General features: G+C 36.8%; 1 protein-coding gene across 1 annotated transcript in view; it reads left to right on the top strand.

The window, feature by feature from the left end:
- The window catches only part of VWA8 (von Willebrand factor A domain containing 8), a gene marked incomplete at both ends in the record, with an annotated part of 186,826 nt that overhangs the window by 47,746 nt on the left and 118,930 nt on the right, over positions 1–20,150 (top strand). The window contains 7 exons of the mRNA XM_080349876.1: positions 453–584; positions 1,856–1,990; positions 2,073–2,150; positions 8,397–8,557; positions 9,715–9,828; positions 17,410–17,578; positions 17,926–18,003. Of these exons, the coding sequence (XP_080206002.1) occupies positions 453–584; positions 1,856–1,990; positions 2,073–2,150; positions 8,397–8,557; positions 9,715–9,828; positions 17,410–17,578; positions 17,926–18,003 (867 nt within the window). The remainder of the gene's footprint in view (positions 1–452; positions 585–1,855; positions 1,991–2,072; positions 2,151–8,396; positions 8,558–9,714; positions 9,829–17,409; positions 17,579–17,925; positions 18,004–20,150) is intronic.

Raw genomic sequence — 20,150 nt, 5'->3', positions numbered from 1 at the left:
TTTTCATTGTACAATAAGGCTGTGGAGCTAAGTAAACATAATGTTTGATGGTTATTTTTATTGGTAGCCAGATGTTTAAATCTGCATTTGGTTATAATGACCTGCAGAGACAGGTGATCTATTATTACGCATGCTAAAGGCTATCATCCGTTTCTCTTATTATTTCAGTCTGTCAGGATAAGACTTGGCAAAGTCGCCACATGACATTTTCACTTTACATCTGTCTTTACAGTCAGAATAAGTAGATAATATATGATCTTTTCACTTTGATTTTAAATGTAAAATATATAGGCCATTGAGAATGTGAACAGAGGCATTTGAAGTAGATGGATTTAGGATTTCACAAGCAATTAATCTTTAGTGTGCTTCTGGCCCTGTTTTCAGAATGAACAGTTTAAAAAACCAGAAAGCTGTATTTAATAATTAATTTCTCCCACTCTTTAATTCTACAGCGTTTTGAGCTTCAAGATGCAAAAAGCCATTTGCATCCTAGAAGGGTTACGAAAGTAGAAAGTGCACATGGGAACAAACCCTTTCTGGCTGATGTAACTGTTCAGATTGGTGATAAAGAAGTGACATTCCAGGTATGAATTTATGTATTCATCAAACTATATATGTTTCTAGATACCATAACTTGTTTTCATCTCTTTGAGAATGTGACACTTACTCTTGATAACTAAGACTCACTAGCATTGAATATTTTTTGGTAGTGGAACACATTATATTTACTAGAAAAACCTTTAGATACTGGAATATTATATTATGAATACAAAAGATTTTATTTCTAGACAAACTCATACTTTCCTACATGTCATTCCTTTAAGTTTCTTGTGTTAAAAGAAAAACCTCTAAATTTCATATGTTTTTATTGGATTAGAATGGGAGAGAGTACTTATGATGCTCTTGGTGTTAGATTTCCTTTTCCTCTTAATTAAAAAAATAGTCTGTCTTTGTGTACACTTTAAATAAAATCTAATGAGTCCTTGGTAATGTTCTGACACAGGATGTTGGGAAAAGGGAAGAAAAGTAATCACATCAAATATGATTAGTTTGATTTTCTTCCAATTAAGTTTGTGACCTGCTAGGTGGTGAAATAAGGTCTTATTCAAGAAGCAGATGCTGACCTGAGAATTGGAAGTTAATGTTGAATTTGAGGAGTCTAGAGCGTCTGTAAAGAAGGTGAATTAGTGGAAGTCAGAGAGATAGTATTGACATTGATGAGGAATATCCTCAGAGAGGTGAAAAAGGGAAACAACAGCAAATGGGAATTTATCAGAAAAACGTGAGTCTGTAGGGACTTGATTCAGCTCTTTTTTGAGGGGAACATTTTTGCTTGTGTTTGACGTGTATTTTAGGTGATGTCTTCTGAATATACATCTGCAGAATGTCTCTTTGGGAACAGGAGATGAAACAGTTCCCGGACTAGAATGGCAAGTGGGGAACGATTGATACTCCCCAAACTTCTGGTCATAGTAGCTCCTTCAGATTTTCGCAGTACAGATTGCTCTTCTCTTCCATGTTTCTCTGTGGAGCCATAAATATTGTTGATTTTTTATTGTGTCTCTATTATGAACAGCCTCAAGTTCTTTGCAGACACCACTGCTGTAATTTAATTGATTCACTTTTTCTTTTCATGAAGAATGGGCAAAGGAGATGTGAAGGAGATTGTCTATTAGAAGTTATATGATTAATGTTTTTTAAGTGAAAGATTTGGGTTTGATGGATGACAGTCATCAGTAAAATATTACCATAGTTTTGGAGAAGTGTAACCCAGTCCACAGAAAGCATTGAGTTGTCATAGTATAGCTTATTCAGCATTTTTATTGTTTTTATTTTTTTCTTCTTTTTCTTACAGGTTCCAACTGGGACTGGGCTGTTAAAAAAGCATCCTAGATCAGATACGTTCATAAGGACTTCCAGCCATAATCAGCTGTTGGCAGAAATGATGCAATCCCATATGGTTAAAGATATGTGTTTGATTGGAGGAAAAGTAAGATTTTCAATTTCTTTTCTCCCTCCTTACCCATGTTCCTTAGCATGTTATCTAGTTCATTTTTTTCTTTACTCATTAGGGCTGTGGCAAAACAGTTATTGCTAAGGAGTTTGCTGATATGCTGGGATACAGCATAGAACCTATCATGCTGTACCAGGTGAGTAAACTATCTGCTGCTGATGACACTTGAAGTATAATCCAAAATATAATACACAGAGGTTGATTCTTTGTGTAACAGTTTTCTCTAAGTGGTTTTAAAGCTGCAGATATGTTCACATACAGCTACAGGTTTTGAAATCTTTGCCTATCACCTATATGGGTTAAGAGAATAAAGGATAGCAAAGTTTTCTGGTCATTTTAGAGTATTTTTCTACTCTCTCCGTTAGAATGCTCATATAAAATCTCTTCTTATTGAAGATCTAAACAAATGAAATGCTGTGCAGCAGTATAGAAAGTACAGTGTTATTACGTATAAACTAGCCCTGATCCTTCTTTCCTTCCATTTTATTGACTTCATTTTGAGTGTGAAAGAGAACTGATCTAAATGAAGTGTAAGGAGAATCATTTAACACACTAGTCTTTCTCATAGCCACGGAGAATTGACAACTCATTCTGTGATTTGGCATAACGGAGTGTCATAAAGAAAACTTCATCTTTTTGTCGTCTTCTTGGATTTTTTTTTTGTTTTGGAAGGATGTTTCCTGCCTTTAGGTCAGAGTGTGACCACTTGTAATTCATGGATGTTGAATGCCTCTGGAAGACCTTTTGTCTTGCCTTTTGTCTATATGCTATTTAATCTCATAATGGAATTCTCCATTATCAATACTATTTTTTAATTGTTATTATGGAAGACAGTTTCTTTATTGTATGGAGAATACATAATACGTTTTATGTTTCTGGGGAGTTTTTGTAAAGTTATGCCTCACATTCTATAGGATTAATCTTTTTCTTTTGTTGTTTTGATGTGTTTCTTCTGTCAAGATCACCTAATATCTTCTTACATGTTTCTTTTTCCTGATGCCTGACATGTGGAATTTTAAACAATATTATAAATTCTGTGCCTTTTTTAACGTATCTGTTTAGCATAATGATTACAGTTGTGGTGGGACTGTTGCAGTAGAGATTAGAAGATAAGGTTCCATGTTAAAAAAATATTGCATCCTAGACATATAAAATGGGGGCTGGTGTTTAAATGTAATATATGCATATTACATTCAAGGAATATTAACTTCATTATTTGTAGGTGCTATAACAAACAGATAGTCTACCCTAATTTAGCTACCCTAATGTAGCTAATTTGTTTAGGTTGTGTCTTAGTACAGATGTGACTTTAAAGATAAATTTGGGACAAAATGTGCATTAACGCTGTGAGATACACGGGCTGTTCACATGGTTGCCTTAGAATGGCAGTTGTGGGGTAAAATGACAAGAAGAACTGGAGAAACCATAAGGTCGTCCATGGGCTTTGAAGGTGCCGGCAAGCTGCATTTTTGATGAGTTACAGGAAGAAATTTACAGTAATTGAAAAATTCAGGGCAGAGTGAATGGTTTTACTGAACAAAATGTAAATGTTTGTATTTAAAAAGATTAACATAGAAATAGTAGTAATGGTTCCGGGAAGGATAGACATGAAGAATAACAAGAGAATTGATGTTTAGGAGCTGTCGGTTGTCTCAGAAATACAGTGAACATGGCACAGTGAGGCTGCTGTACATTTAGGCTTTTTCCCTTTTGATTCATCCAGACAGTGCTTCAGGCTTTCTCACGGCACCAGAGGGTTTTTTGCAAACCCCAGGTTCTGTCACGCTTTACAGTGATCCCCACAGCCAGTGGTCTCTCAGGATGTGTCTGGAAAGAGTTATCAGTCTTAGGTCTCAATACGCTCTAACCTCATGACATAAACTGAAAAATTACAAGGCTAAAAAGTAGAATTAATTAATTTGCTAGCTTTTCACAGTAGGGTTCACACATGTAAGCTTTTCTCCGTAACCTTGAGGAATGAAAACAGTCTCAAATAAAATATGAAGTCAGGAGTCTCCCATGACCTTGTGAGTCAAAACACACCAAGTATCACAGGATTTACAGTGGTAAGTGATAATTGTCGGTGCTGCAGGGGAACATTAACATCAGATTTAATGCAATACATTGGTCTCTTTCTCCCATCCTTTTGCTTATTTAAATTTTTCCCAGGCAGCACGGAGACCTCCAGAGGAAGAAATGGCAGTGGCAGCTGATTTGGAAGTGCAATGACATGTGGGGAGAGAGACCCTGACAGAAATGGGTGGTGAGGTTGACAGGTTGAAACACGCAAAAAGTGAGAGAAAATAGTAAAGATAAATATTACTGATGATGAAAAAAGAAAGTCCATTTTATGTTTTCCTGTGCTGTTGAGAACCTCCCCAGACAGGACCCCACTGCTTTTCCTACCCCTGTGTGGCTCCAGCTGATAAAGGCGCAGACTCTGAAACCGTGTCTGCATAGATGGAGTCAGAGAGATCGCTTGTGCTGTTTTCTTACACTTAAACGTGGCCAGGTGCGAGCAGATTTGGGTTCCAAAGCTACACAGCTTCACCAACGCAATGTTATCTTCATACTAATATACCTGTATTCCCAGCAGCACCTATTGCCTTCTGTACGTAGATATATATAATATACGCGTGTGGTTTCTGAGCCAGAACTGTGTCCAGCTGGTCTGCATACTTCTCTCCACACTTGTCACTGTAAACGTATTTTAAAGTCATCCCAGGAAAATAGCTTTTGCAACTTGACAAACCTGCTTAAGGACAGGCACACCCTAACCCTTGTTTACTGCACACAACAGGGTATTGGGCACTCACCAGCAAAATTAGATAATTATTTCATTAAAAACATGACCACTGTTTTTCAGCATTCTACCTTTAATTAGCTTTGCTGAATAGGAGCAGAAAACATACAAGAAAAGCTGACAGTGAAAGTAGTTATTCAGTAAACGTCTTTCTTTCAGAGGCATCTGTTATTCCCACAGAAATAAAATCTAGGCTAAGGGTTTGACGTTTCCCACTGAAGTGAACCTTTCCTTTGGCATCACCAGGGTTTGTTCCTAGTTCAAGGGGCAGAGGGTTTTTATAGAGAGGCTTTTTGGCAATATCAAACAGTATCGCTAAGGCAGATAAATGACTCTGAGCTCATTGTTCACTATGAATTCTTATATAGACACGTCTATGTAAAATTCACGTGTATCTATACATATAGATACTTTCTATGTACATCTTACATAATCTTAAAAGTTTTTACAGGAAGCAATGATTGAATGTCGCTGAGCTATACATCTGATAAATTTTAAGATCGCATTTGTTTTTCTTAAAATATATGATAACATATCAGAGGCTTCGCATAGCAAAGCAATACGATAATTTAGTAAGAGAACAAATGTTAAATGTTTTAATTCATACGGCAATTCAGCAATGAAGGTTATGAGAAGTTTGATAATGCTGTAAATTCAGTAGATATTTCTACTTTGGTTCAAAAAAGTATCTTTTTGATTGTTTTTGAGAGAGACACCATATTGTCCTAAATCCATTTCTAAAATTAAGGGGGCTTTTATTTGTCCTGTGGTTCATTTTTATTTTCCAATAATTTCTGCAGGCACAAAAATAAATAATGGGGCACATTTGCTTGGTCTGAAGCAATAGCAGTGCTTTTCTTCAGCCTCTGTGAAGAAATGAATTCTTAGATGTTTTATATATATATAATGTTTACTTTTATTTTTAATATTTGCTTCATCATTCCTACATCTGAAAGTTGATTTAAGGGCTTGAATAGTGTGAAAAGACGTAGTTCTTTATATTGGCTTCACAGGAAAAAAAACTCTTGTGAGATGAGAATAAAATCTGCCTAAACCAAGGGTTCCCAAACCTTTGAGCACATAGATCATCTCTGACAGTAACAGCTGCCTCAGAGAACAGTTCTGTCTCGTTTGTGATATCTGATGGCATTATATGGATTTCTCATTGTATATAATTCCATGTAGGCAAATTGCTGACAAAGGAAAATAATCCTCATTAGGAAAGGCCTGTTTTTAAGTTGTCTCTTAATGCCATTAAGCAAGAGCAAATGAGAAGCAGTAGCCCAGTGGTTCTTTGTGAGCTGTAGTTAGGGAACTTATTAACTTGTCTAGAATAAAACATTTTCTCCCCTCAGAGTTTCAGGGGACTAAAAAATCAATATTCAAGGTGATGTTGTAACAATTTTCCAGAAACTTGTTCTTTTTCTTCCTCAGCAAAACCAGTTTTTTAAGCACATCACTAGTGTTTGTGTTCTGTGATGGTTTTGTTTCTAGGTTTTCTTTTTTTTCTTTTTTCTTTTTTTTTTTTTTTGCATGACCTCATAATTTGTCTTTACAAATTCCTTCCAGTTTTTTATTTGAGAAATACTAGCAAAATGTGAGTCCAAATTGGCATGAAAAGCAGGAAACATAGATTTTGTTCACTTCATAATTGCCAAGAACATGATTAGCACTGTGAGCCATGAAAAATGGCAAGTTTGGAGGCTTGTATTGCCATAGCTGCTAAAGGGAGCGAAATACAAGTTATCCTACTTCTTTTCTCTCCTGAATGTCTTTTTTTCCTGCATATGAGGTATTTTAGAAGATAAACTGCAATGTAAAACATGTAAGTTACGATTACTGTTACAAATTAAAATAAGCATTTTGTTCCACAAGGCAATATAATGTAGCCATTGATTTGCCCAAAATAAGGGAAAAAACAATTAAACCATATACCTCTATCATATCCCCTCCAAAGGGAAGGATTTTTAGCGTGTTATAACACTATATCTCATTAAGTTTTATTTTTAATATATAGTAAAAATCGGTTTAGACTAAATAAATAGAAACAATAAATCCCTGGGCAGGTACTTGGCCATAAAAAAAATCCCTTATAGAAAACGGGATGGTTAGCAAATGACACTTCTTTTTGATGCATCACTAAATTGCATCTGATTCAACCATTTAAATTTTGTTATTAATTGTATATTTCAGAAAATGTCTCGCAGCGAAATACCCTTCTGAGTTTATCTCCAGAAAATTAATGCATGGCTCTTGAGTCGTTGCTGGAATTACAGATGGACATTCTGTATAGCATACTAGGTTTCTGATCAGCTCATGCTGCATCTTATTTCATGTTTCTAGGGGTGAATTGTCAGAGGTGTGTTAGTTGAATACAGTTATACAGCAGTTATACAGCATTTGCGCCAGCTGCTGAATGCACACTTTTGATGCAAGTCCTAAAAACACTTACATTTTTCTCTGCCTTTGATAAAAAGGTTTCACATTCTGGTTTTAGTTTAATTCTTTAATAAAATAGAAAAGGCCAAACACAGCAGTAAAAAAACCAACAACAACAACAACAAAAAACCAACAAAAGACACACACACAACCAAACTAACCCACAACAACAACAAAGCAAGCAGAAGTACAACAATAAAAATACAGTCTGGCTTTGTGGATTTTGATGCGAGACTTTAAGTCATAGAAATGTGGAAGCACCGAAGGACCCAGACTTTGTCCTGTTATTTTAAGGCTTTTAAGGAAACGTTGAAAGAGGAAATGATTCAGGCCGTATGATGTAATGTGTTCTATTTTTATTCTTTAAAGTTCAAAGGGTTTATAGTTGTGAAAAGGACATATGCAAAAGCCACAGCTACAATAGAAAATATTTTTCTCATCCGATTTTGGGTTGTGTTCATGGCACAGCCTGAGGAAGGAATTTTGTCTTCCGAGTCACAAAATGGCCGTAATGTCTTTGTTGCTCTAGAGCTTACCTGCTATAGTGGAGCATCTAAAATATGCGTCCTAGGGTTTTGTCTTTGCTTTCAGTTTAAGTATTATCTTGTGATATGCTATATACTTTTGATATTCGCTGCGTTACTGGCTTATTCCTTATTCTGTCCCTTCTTCTCTGACTCTTCCACTGTGTTTTCCTGCTGAGAGACAGAATGTCCTCCTGGTTTGTGTTTAAGACTTATGGTCAAATCTCTGCTCTTTCAGGTGACTTCTATATGAAATGAATGACTCGTGTTTGTTCCAGGTGTAAATTGCTGCCCCCTTCGGTACACAAAGCTGTGTACAAGTTGTCATATGTTTGCATTACGTTTAAGAGGGGGGGAAAAAAGGGCTTTTGTTCTAGTTTCAAAGCGGTGATATTGGCAAGCCTAGAACTTCCAAAGACTATTTAACGTAGTCTGTGTGTAGATTTGTGTGTTTGTGCATTTCTAATACCGTTTGGAAAAGTAATTGAAGATTTCATGGTGATCTTCTTTGGGTACATCCTCAGCAAAAACAGAAAGCAGTTTTAAAATGAGAAAGCACTTGTAGATGAATAAAATACAGCATAAATATATTCTTTTGATGAATTGATGCTTACAGGATATGACGGCGAGAGATTTGCTACAGCAAAGGTGCACTCTTCCTAATGGAGACACTGCCTGGAGACCATCCCCACTTGTTACTGCTGCCCTGGAAGGAAAGCTTGTTGTTCTCGATGGCATTCACCGAATTAACCCCGGCACCCTGGCTGTGCTTCAAAGGTCAGGATGCGAGCACAGATAACTTGAGTGCGCATGATCTGTTCCTTGAGTGCATGAATACTGATAAATTAAGTTTCTTCCTGTGAATGTGAGGTTATAACTTCAAGAATACTGTAAAAATCGAACATTGAAGTTTCAGAGAATATGTCATGTTCAGTCTTTACATACTTAAAAGCTGAAGCAATTCTTTAATGTATTTTATAAGTCTATAATAATACAGGAAACGTCAGCTCTTTGTACATATGGCATGTAAGTCTGAATTGAAGAATGAGCTAGTTTTTACCATAAATTTATGGAATCTAAAAACTAGTAATATTTGCACTATGATTAGAAATGGCAAGATGTGAGAAAATGATTGAAATACTTTTAATACAGCCTGCCTCTAAATAAAATGTGATCGTTACATCTATACGTGAAAGCATACATTCTGGTAATTACAAAGAACTCTCTCTAAACATTATTCCATAAGTCACGAAAAATAGATTAAACTTTCCAAAGTGGACGTTGTAGTAGCAGATAATATTTTACTAATAATCTCTATTGTCAGGCCAAATTTTTCTGCTCTTTCATGTGCCTACGTCGTACAGTGCCTTTCATAAACTTAAAGGACATCACCGGCTTTAAAAGCAGATTGTAGCAATAACATTTTGTGCCTTCTTTTAATATATATATATACACACGGAGGGCAGAAGAGATAATTATGCTTGCCCATTTTTTATCTTTTTACCTTTTTCTTCTGACATGGGCATGTATTATATAACCAATCTCGACATAAAAAAATAGAAGCTGGGTCTGTGTGTATATTCATTGTTAAAGCCAACTGAATGTTGCTTCAAAAGACAGAACAGAAGTCTATTACTTGGTACAGGTATAACAAAATGGCTGTTTCATGCCATTTATGCACACTTGTACTGGTAAAATTGAATTTTTTTGGTTACCATATCTGTTTGAACTATGTTGACTAACTGACTTTGTCCTGAAACTGTTTACTTATGCTAATTATTTCACCTCCACGATGCATCCTAAATTGGTTTATCTTTTTCTTTTTACTATGCCCTGCATTGACTGAGGTAGCTTTTAAAAAAGGTATTAGTTGAAATAAGTGTTTTTAAAAGTAATCAAAGGTTAGATAAAGCTTATTCTTTATTTTCAAACAGACTAATACATGACAGAGAGCTGACTCTCTATGACGGCACCAGATTATTAAGGGAAGACAGATATAAAAATTTAAAAGAAGAATTACAGATTTCTGATGAGCAACTACAGGAAAGGTAAAGTATCGGCTATGACTATAGGATGCATACAGTATTTCATCCTGTAAAGAGCTTAAACTCCTATTTTTGTGTGTGTGTTTTACAAAAACATCATGCAAAATGCTTCTCTCTTAAATTGATACATTCTAATCACCAAGAGAAACATATTTTAAACATCAGTTTCCTCATGAGCTTTTTTCTTTTTGTGGCATGAGAAAATTATATCCTGTTTAGAGTGCTCAATCTAAAAGGAAGACATTCTGTATCCTTTAGCATAAGGGGTTAGAAATTGAAGAGGAATTATAAGTACATAAAAACATAGATCTAAATGTGTATAGTATTTGATTTTGGAATGGTTTATTAGCAGTGTTGGAAAATGAATCTACATTGAAGTTAAATACAACTTGTTAATTTATTTTGGCTCATTAGCTAGAAAGCTGGTATTTAATTTACAATTAATATGGGGCAGGAAATCCTAAGGATGGGCTGGGACCCATTATGCTGATTCTTTTTGTTTGTTCACTTCCACCTGTCCGCTAGAAACATTCCACAGATAGAAGCATTTTCGAGTCGTCTGATGGCCGTGCTTGATACACAGTCAAACACTGCTGAGCAATTTTAATTAATAGGAGGGGATTGTTGAGTGTATGCGAAAACGAATGCAACCTAATATTCAGATATATATACGGATCTAAACATACTATGATTCTTAAATGCCTGTAATCTCTGAAAAATAAGTTGAAGTCTTACGGCAAATATCTGTGCTCAGGCTTAACGCTGCAGGGTGTGCATGTGGCCAGACTTTGAAGAGATCTTATCAGTTATAGTAGTGATGTGTTCATGATGTGCCACCTCATTTCTCTCAGTTGTCTCTCTTAATACTATTGGGGGTTTTTTTTGACCTTCATGGTCTACCGTTTAGAAAAGCTGTTTTTCTTTCAGTGCCCGATTGTTATTTCTGGCTCCCTTTTGATCCAAAATATTGTTCTTTAAAGCAAAACAAAACAAAAACCACCACCAACAACAAAACAGAACAAATTAGATTTAATGTTAAGTCTTCCACAGCATTTTTTTTTTTTGTAGGTATGTTTTAATCTAAGCCTACTTATTGCAAATTGTGTTCATGCTGCTCAGGCCATAAAGCCAGCTAGATGGGCATTTCCTGCATTTGTTTTACTTGAGTGAAGAACTATGTATCAGGGAAGTGTTCTGTTTATCAGGATTTTAAGCCCTGACTTGGAAAAGAGAAGTAAAAAAGGTCCACGGGTCCATCTCGGATGGAATTCCAACTATGCCTTGGACTTTGTCTTTCAAAACAGGTGTAGTCATTGTGTGAGTCTCCTCATTCCAGCTCTGTGTCCATGATCTCATCCAGGGTGCCTTCCTTTGGGCAGAATGGCAGTGGCTGTGCTGTTTAGCTGATTGCATGGTACCCTTTGGTTCGTGCCAATATACTCCAAAAACCTGGAGAATTCATAGAATCATAGAATCATTTCGGTTGGAAGAGACCATCAGGATCATCGAGTCCAACCATAACCTAACTCTAGCTCTAAACCGTGTCCCTAAGAACCTCATCTATGTGTCTTTTAAACACCTCCAAGGATGGTGACTCCACCCCTTCCCTGGGCAGCCTGTTCCAATGCCTGACAACCCTTTCCATGAAGAATTTTTTCCTAATATCCAATCTAAACCTCCCTGGTGCAACTTGAGGCATTTCATCACGCGTTCATCTTCAGTACTGCCCTTCCTCCTTCAGCACGTCTTTCTCACAAGATAAGAGCTTCGCATCTGGATTCCATGTCTCCCTGCCTGTCCTAATTGTGACTGTTTTGGCACTGGACTCCCTTATAACCTTCATTATCTGTTAGACCGCTAGAACTGGCCTGGCTGTCTTTAATGTCTGTTGTGCAGACTCACCTTCTCCGTGGGCCACCTCCATACACACTGTCCTTCCCTTTGGTGTCATTCACTCCCCTGTTGGTTCTGCTGTTCAGTGCTAATTATGCATTGCTTTTGACTGCTTTGGAGGCCTGGAAGTCTTTGGCTTTCCTCAGAAAGGTGCCCCTTTCCCTCAGATCACAACGTACTGCTTTTATCTAGCCGCCTTAATATTTTGAAAGAGAATGTACTGTGAATTGATAAGCCCTAATTGATCTACTCGACTGACAGCGTTCCCTCTCTGATCCACAAATGCAGGGTGTCTATTGCCTTCGGTATACATTTCTGACTAGTACATGATCTTAAAAACAAACAAACAAGCAGAAAACCCACTATGTACCTATTCTTGCATCTGGAAGCTCATTGTAACCATTTACCACCATCTTGGATACATAATGGACACAACAGTGCTTCACCGAAAGTGCATGAAAGAGTTTTAAGTGTCTAAGCAGTCAGACAGGACTTAAAGGAAGTATGTGAAAATAGTCCTAAACAGAGGTGATACAAGATCGAGAGAAAAAGGAGTATTTCTGAAGGATGAGAACTTGAAAGAAAGAAGCCAAAGCCTTATTGGGAAATCATTAGATTAGGAGAGGGCAGGCCCATCCCCAAGATTTCAGAAAAAGCAATAGCTGGACACTGGAAGGCAGCTGTGATGGAGAAGAACTGATGCCTTACTGCCATATGTAAGAGAAACTGAGAACATGGCATACATACTTTTAACATTTTTTACTTCCCTCCTCCCACTATTGGGGTCAGTTTTGCTGTGTGTGAGTGTTCTTGACTGTAGCGACTATAAGTAGTATAGCGTGCAGTTTCTGTCTTCTGTGCTACTTCTAATCATTCATAAATACAAAATAACTCACTGTTGCTCTCTGTTCCCTTAATTTAAGACTCACTAATGAGGTGGCCAGATGTTGTTGTAAGTTACATAAGTAGAAATATGTCTTTCATAATGGAAAAGAACAACTGATAATGTTTTTCAGTAGACTAGTTGGACTTGTGACTGGAATTTTAAAACATAATTTCCATTTAAATCTATTTTAGGGAAAAGGAATACTATTTCTAAGCAATGAGCCAAAACTTCTGTAAACATTGGTTTTTAATCTGTGTTTTTAAGAGGATTTGAGACACCTAAAGATTATTCTCATTTCTAAGAAGAGAAAAAAGTGGAGTATTGATGGAGAAGTTTTAGAGGATCTCTTTGGACAGTACAGATGCATATTGTACTAAGTTTTCATGCTTTTATATGAAAATACTTGATAGTAAAAAAAAAAAAAGTAAGTATTTTTTTTACAGTTGTAGGGCCTTGAATTTTTAGTACTTCAACAATAATATTCATATGCATAGTAGAATAGGAAGGAAAATAGGAAAATACACACAATCCATCACTTAATTTCAAACCCTGATAAGTCAAATGTGGGAGGTGTTATGAATAAAGGGATGGTATTTCAGATCACACTGTGGTCTAAAGAAATCACATGCCTCTGTATATGAATGTAAACAGTATTACAGTAGAGAATATGAATATGCTTAAAACATGGCAGTATTATTAGCGGTGCTGGACAAAAAGGAAAGTATTGTTTGGTTTTCAGATAGTTTTCAAGTTTTGCAGGTTAGAAAGCTATTATTCATACAACTTAATTTAAAAGTTTTATTACCTTTGTAAGAGCTATTAAAATATATTCTTAATTTAAATTATGTTAATTATTGTCATTGAGTTATGTGTTCACTGTTATTTCAGTATATTTCTACATCTGTCATGTCTACTAGCATTTTTCTGAGAAGGGCTTCAGCATGGTGGGTGGGATGGCTCGGTCAGGACTCACAAGTGCAAACAGCACGTTTGCCTTTGTGAGCTTTTGGGATACTCCTTAGCCTGCTGAAAGCCGTAAGCAACAGGATAACTAGCGGTGGCCACAAATTACTATTTCCTCTATTCTTTCTCGTGCCAGTTTGGCTATGGAGTTAAGTTGCAAACAGTCACCCTAAGATGGCATTCACTCATTTGAGAAAACAAAGTGATTTTGTTTGTGAGTTTGAGGAGAAGAAAAACAACAACCACCACCACCAAACAAAAACAAACAAAAAAACAACCAACCAAACAAAAAAAACCTGCCTCTGAGAAAATGACAGATGGTCCTGAAAGATCTGTTTCGTTGAAGGAAATTATAGCTGCTGATTCTTTATTCATGTGATGATTATATGATTCATTTTCCTGAACAGGTTCAGAGATTAAGCGAAAGCACATTTAAGTACTGTGCGTATCCAAGACTTCTGCATAGAATTTCTTCCGTAATCATCCATTACTTCACTGTGACAGATACTGTAAAGATAGCACACAGCCCTTACAAGATGAGCAGAGTCTTGGTTTGTCTTATTATGCCATTTTTTAACCTGTTTGGGTGGATATCCCCCCACACAGCACACACACAAGCATGCAGGTGATAAGACCTTGGTGTGGTGAGCAGAAAGGCAGCTATTACAAGAAAATCTGGAAGTAGGTATATAACAGGATTGTTCAAAAGCTAAAAGAAGTCACTCATAATGCTTGGGTTGTTTTAATGCCCTGCAGACAATGGGTTATTTATTTTCCGTGAGATTAGGTTGAAAGGGAACACAGAGTAGATGAGACAAATACAAAATGTGGCAAGGAATGAATTTAGCAAGCAATAAGAGTTTTTAATTGCTTGCATTTTCTAACTTTTACTTAATATTTTGTTGTTTGCGTGTTTTTTTCCAGTAAAGTAATCTTAATTTTAGACTGTGGTCACATATTATAAAAACAGGAAGAAAACAACAATAGGTCATTGTGGCCCTAGTATTATAACAATTCCCAACTCCAAAAGATTGATAGAAAATGAGATTTATTAAGTCATGTTATGGGAAGAGACAACCATATGTAGTTTGGTTTTACAAGATGGCATTGGGAATGCCATTCTGCACCTTTTTTTTTTAATAGGAGAAGCTTCAACTGCTCAGCACCATGCGTCAATAACAAAAAAATCTTACCCTAAAATCACCCTGAATAAACTGTGTTCTGATCTTCCTCTTGAGAGTGCAGCAGTAATCCTTGGTTGAAATTAAACACTGATGACAAAAGAAGGACACACATATTATTAGGAGAGTGTTCTGCTGTCTGTGTTGTCAGTAAACATTTAGCAGAGAGAAGGAAAGAGATTCTTTGTATGAATCAGCCAACACCAAATCTTCCCACTGTGTTTGAGGCTCATTAATTTGAAGGGTGTCAAGTTTTTAACAAGATACACTTGCTGGGCCTTTATCTGCAAAGAACACAGGATGTCAATGATTTATTTTTTTATAAAATATAGCTCCATGTAGGAGCTTCACATTCTATAGCCTTTGGAGACTTCATCTGTAACACGATGAAACAACTTTGAAACTCTTCAGTTCTGCTGGTGGAAGCTGGGAACTTTGAGCACACTGCACGATTGAGTCATTTGTTTTAGTAATACATTTAGCCTGACATTTTCAACATTGCAAACATCAGTCCAAACAATAGGCTTTTGAAGTAGCCAAATAGTTTTATTCGTGTTTACAAACTGGAAACCTACAGCAGTGATGCTGCGATATGTCCAAGTCCAGGCAGTACGTCAGTGACTTGAACTGATATCACCAAATTTGCTTGCCCGGACTTGGCATCTCCTCTGCTCCCGCTTCTCCCTGTGCCCTCCCTGGCTGTCCCCAATGTGCCCTTCGAGTTTGGTGGTGACATGGAGGTGGTACAAGAGAAACGTGTTCCTTTGCCTAGGGAAAGCTGACTGCTTCTTGTGTTTTCTTATGGTATTGCAGAAGGACCAGAAGTGGTCCTTCGAATAGGGTGGATTTTTGAAGGAAAGTAGTTTTTCTTCGCAGTAATGGTGAGGAGGGAGAGCTGGAAATATATATATTTATCGTATGTAGGAAACGCTTTCTTCTATAATAAGGTTGGCTAATGTTCCCCGTCCTTTCATGCTGACAGTGACATTCCCATTGGTTCCTCTTTCATGTGATGTTTTCGGACATCTATTTCTATTTTTATCAGTCAGGGAGTAGCTTCTAGGCTTATGACTTTCAGCTGAGAATAACTCATGCCACCCCCTGTGTTTGCTTTGATACAAGAGACTGTTTGCTATCATTGCTCTGTTGTATCGCAGGTTTGTTGTGATGAACAGATGAGCCAGCTATGCAGTAGATTTGTTAATTTGTCCTTAACGGTCATATCGCGTCTTCAGATTTTCTTGCTTATGCTATCTTTTCCCTCCTCAGTCTACCCAAGAAGAATACTTACCTCCAAGCTTTCTGGTTTCAAATATAGTAATTTATGTAGAAAATGACATGATAACAGGCATATCTAGTAATATAAGCTGTCTAATTAAATTTCACTTGCTTTTTCAAAATTAATATCTCTTCTTTTAATAAGAATACTGTGAAATTAATTGTTGAAAACAAGCCCTCCTTGCATAATTTGATGTGCTTTCATGTCTGACTTCTACTGCCTATTATTTCTGCTGCTTCTAGAGATCATGTAATTATGCTGATTGATGAGTACCAATGAATTCCCAGTCCAAAGAGCTGATAACATTACACAGATAAGGGAGACAAAAGATGTGAAGAAGGCAGAGGTACCCAAAACCAAAGTGTTGGTCTTCTACTGCTCTAACACGTGCATTTAAAAGTGTGCATTTTAGTTTGTACTGGTCACAGTAAGCTCCCATTATCTTCAATGGAATCGAATAGGCAGGTCTCTAAGAGACTGCCACCAAATCCTGCAGCGTGAACTAGGGCACACTGAAGATCAGTTCCGTAAAGATTTAAAAAATGATAACAATAGAAGTATCTTTTACAGCCATGAATAGTGAACGTGTTGGCACAGGCAGTTGTGGAGACAGGATGAAGAAGTTCAGAAAGGGATTAGACAAATTTGTGGGTAAACAGACATTAAAGCAAAAAGATAGTTTCTTAAATTCTTGTAAATCTCCAATCTGCCTTTGGAGGGACCTGTCTCCCCATGCTGAGCCAAGGGTGAGGTGACTGGTTTGGCATTTGAAGTATAACTTTCAGGAATATTATGAATTTAGGCATATTAATCCCACCCTAAGAGCCTAGGTGATTTTCATATGGCCACAAAGATCATCAGTAAGGGGAATGTTCCTAAACTGTTACTAAATCCAGATCTTCATAGTATCTAAGCCAATCTCTACAGTGTCATCCTTTCTGTCAGTCTAGTTGAGTGAAAGAAGTTGCTCATCCCTGCAGCTCTGGTAGATCTTGTTCTTTCTCTGAATTTACCCGCTTTAGGTAAAACACTTGTGAAAGTCTATCAGATGAGTGAGGTGTGTCTATTTCAGACATACAGTGCAGCAGGCTGTAGGTTAGCTGCTGGTATTTTTTCATCTTGAGGCATGGAGGTCTTGTTGCAGATGAGGAGACTTGGGTCCCATTCTGAGCATAAAAAAAGTTGTAAATTTATAAAATCACAAGTCACATTATGAAGTCTTTGTCTTTTTTTTTAATAAACTTGCATTGTAAGTGATCATAATAGCCTGTGGCATGATTCATTACAATAATTTAATTACTTTGAAAAAATCTATTTTAAAAATTAAATTTTATATTCACTGCTTAAGCCAGATAATGTGTTTTTACACTCTCTTTTTGCAGGTCTATCTTTCCTATCCATCCTTCTTTCAGAATAGTGGTCTTAGCAGAACCGCCTGTCATTGGAAGTAGTACCCAACAATGGCTGGGTCCAGAGTTTCTGACACTCTTTCTTTTTCATCATGTTCGCTCTTTAAGCAAGAGTGAAGAAATTCAAGTTATTAAAGAAATGGTAAGTACGTTTAGTATTTTAGGCACTTGTTGACTATTGCTTACCGAACATGATTATTTACTACATTAAAAATATTTTGCTATTTCAGTGTAGCATAAATGAGTTCATATTCAAAGCTTATCAGAGCAGCATATATGCTTATCTTTTAATGGTATTACTTTTGGTTGGCATTCTTATATTGATGTTAAATGATGCTGTAATAGAAAAATGCTCTTTGTCATAACCGTATTCCTTTTTGGTTGACGCAAAGCAACTTCAGCAGCTGTATGCTCCTTGCATCTGGGTATAGCTGTATGTGGAACTTACATATCTAGCAGTAAGATTAATACTGTTTTTCTTTCAAACAGATTCCAAATGTACCCAGAGTTGCTGTGGAGCAGTTGTTGTCATTAACACATAGACTTCGGGAGACAAATGATGCCACGGTGAGCCTTTTTTTTTTTTTAATTTACTTTCTCCTGCTGTGACTGTTTTAACAAAGGCTGGGTGAAGCATGCTAAGCTGTAGTGTTATTTCAAAGGCTGCCTGATTAGAAAACCAGCCTCAGAAAATTATTGCTGGCGATTACTGCACAACATACTGTAAACTTTTTTGATTGATGATGTACATTTTTAGAAACTGCATAAATAAAGCTTTTAGGAAATTGCCCAAATCCAAGAGAAGTCAGGCAGAACAGTACACGTGTTGTCGGTGAGTGTAGATACATGGCTCACAGTGAAACGTGTTTGAGGTGCCTTTTGAGTAGGCATGGATATAATCACGTGTGTCCAAATATTTTTTGATTACTTTGCTTTAGTCATTGGAACTTCGATAGCTGAAATTATTGGGGCTTTTTGGGCAATGAGAACTACATAGCCATTATAAAATGCCAATGGGCAACAGCATAGACTATGAAAAGAGAAAGCTCCAGAACTTCTGGCAGCTTTACTGCTACAGGCTATTCTATTAAAGCAGTCTTGTCAAGAAAAATAAGTTCTGCTGACATAGTAACCACAAAATTCTTTAAAAAGATACAGTCAAATCATGGTGAAAAGAAAAAGAAATTATTACTATGGCAACTGAAGTACTGGATGTTTTTAATGTAAATAAATGTAAAACATTTTTAGTGGAGTCCAGCAGTTTAACTGGTATGCAGATGTAATCTATTCTCCTTAGTTTTCGTGATGGGTAATAGTTTATGCAGTATTACTATTTAAGAAGCCGAGGAGAGGCTGTTATGCTCTTCTGAGCTTAAGAAAAACTAAATAAAAATGTTGACTTTTAGGTGCACCTTTGGAACAGTGTTGTTACTGTCTATTTAGCTTCTTACACCTAATGTGTAAATGTTTTGGCCTTGATATACGTGGAGACATACCATGCCTGAACAGAGCATTACAAAAATCCTTTCAAATATGTTGATGTCTATAGCAATGTGAAATATCTAAATGAAGTATATGATGTTGGATGAGAAGTGAGTCACGGTGTGGATCGAGGGAGAATTCTTGTAGATCGGCAGTGACATGAGACATGTTGGGAAGAGCACGCCTGTGGGCTGAAGTGTGTGCCTTAGGTATGTCAGGCTATTTATAGAGTTGCCTAAGTAAGTGAGCCTCTGCCAGACATTATCCTGAAATATTAACCATTGTTTGAAGTGATTTTTTTTTAACAATAGAAGAATACCTGTAGAGTACTCAGCCTGTGGGCGTTGTCTGCGTCATTGTAATTGTTTGCTTGACTTACAATATAATCTAGAGACCACAATCAAGATCCTGCTGAATTAGATGCCTCATAGATATGTATGACAAAGACTGTTAGTAACCCAATTTCAAGTTTACAGTGTTCAATATAGAATATATTAAAAAAAAAAAGGCAAAACAGAAAACCACAACAAACAGACAAGATAAATGAGGAAATTTTGTTCCCAAAACTTTAGTTGCCAGTTGCAAATATTCAGAAGCTGTGATACAGCTTTTCCTCTGTGGTCCTGTCCTCTATGCTTATTTACTTCGGTGCAGGATCTGATGCTATGTATAATTTAGACTTAAAAATCCCCATGTCCTGAGAGACTGGACTTGCCAAGGTGGTGCAGTGTACAAAACACACAGCGAGGGTTCTCGCTGGGAAGCGGGGATAAGGACACAGTGCTCAGTCCTTTCCCTTGCCCATGCCTCGCGTATGGCTGAGTAAGTCTTGAAATATTAATAACACTTGAAATGCCGTAGTTGACATTGTCCTTAATGCTGGGTGGTGAACTCTGATGGGTCAGGAGATGCTTCACAGTCTTCTGTCAATGAAAGCAGGAGGTGCAGCAGTAGTGACGATTGCTGTTACCCCAATGTAAATCATTCTTGCTGATGAGCCATGCTAAAGAAGTATTATCCTTTGCTTTCTCAGCGTTTCAGAAAAGTTTTGTATAATTTCATCTAACAGACTTTTAAAAAAAATATTAATGCTTGTTTGTCAAAACTGCAGTTTTCCAGGGGAAGGAATTGGTGTTACGACATTTCTCATGCTTGAGAATTATTAAGAGGGGGGAAAAAAGGCTCTGAAATTAATGAAGTGTTGCTTTTCTCTATTTTTTTTTTTCCCCTGG

Source organism: Nesoenas mayeri (genome assembly GCF_963082525.1).
Source record: "Nesoenas mayeri genome assembly, chromosome: 1".
Classification (NCBI taxonomy): domain Eukaryota; kingdom Metazoa; phylum Chordata; class Aves; order Columbiformes; family Columbidae; genus Nesoenas; species Nesoenas mayeri.
Note: the sequence above shows the minus strand (reverse complement) of the source record. Positions and strands in the feature narration are given on the sequence as shown.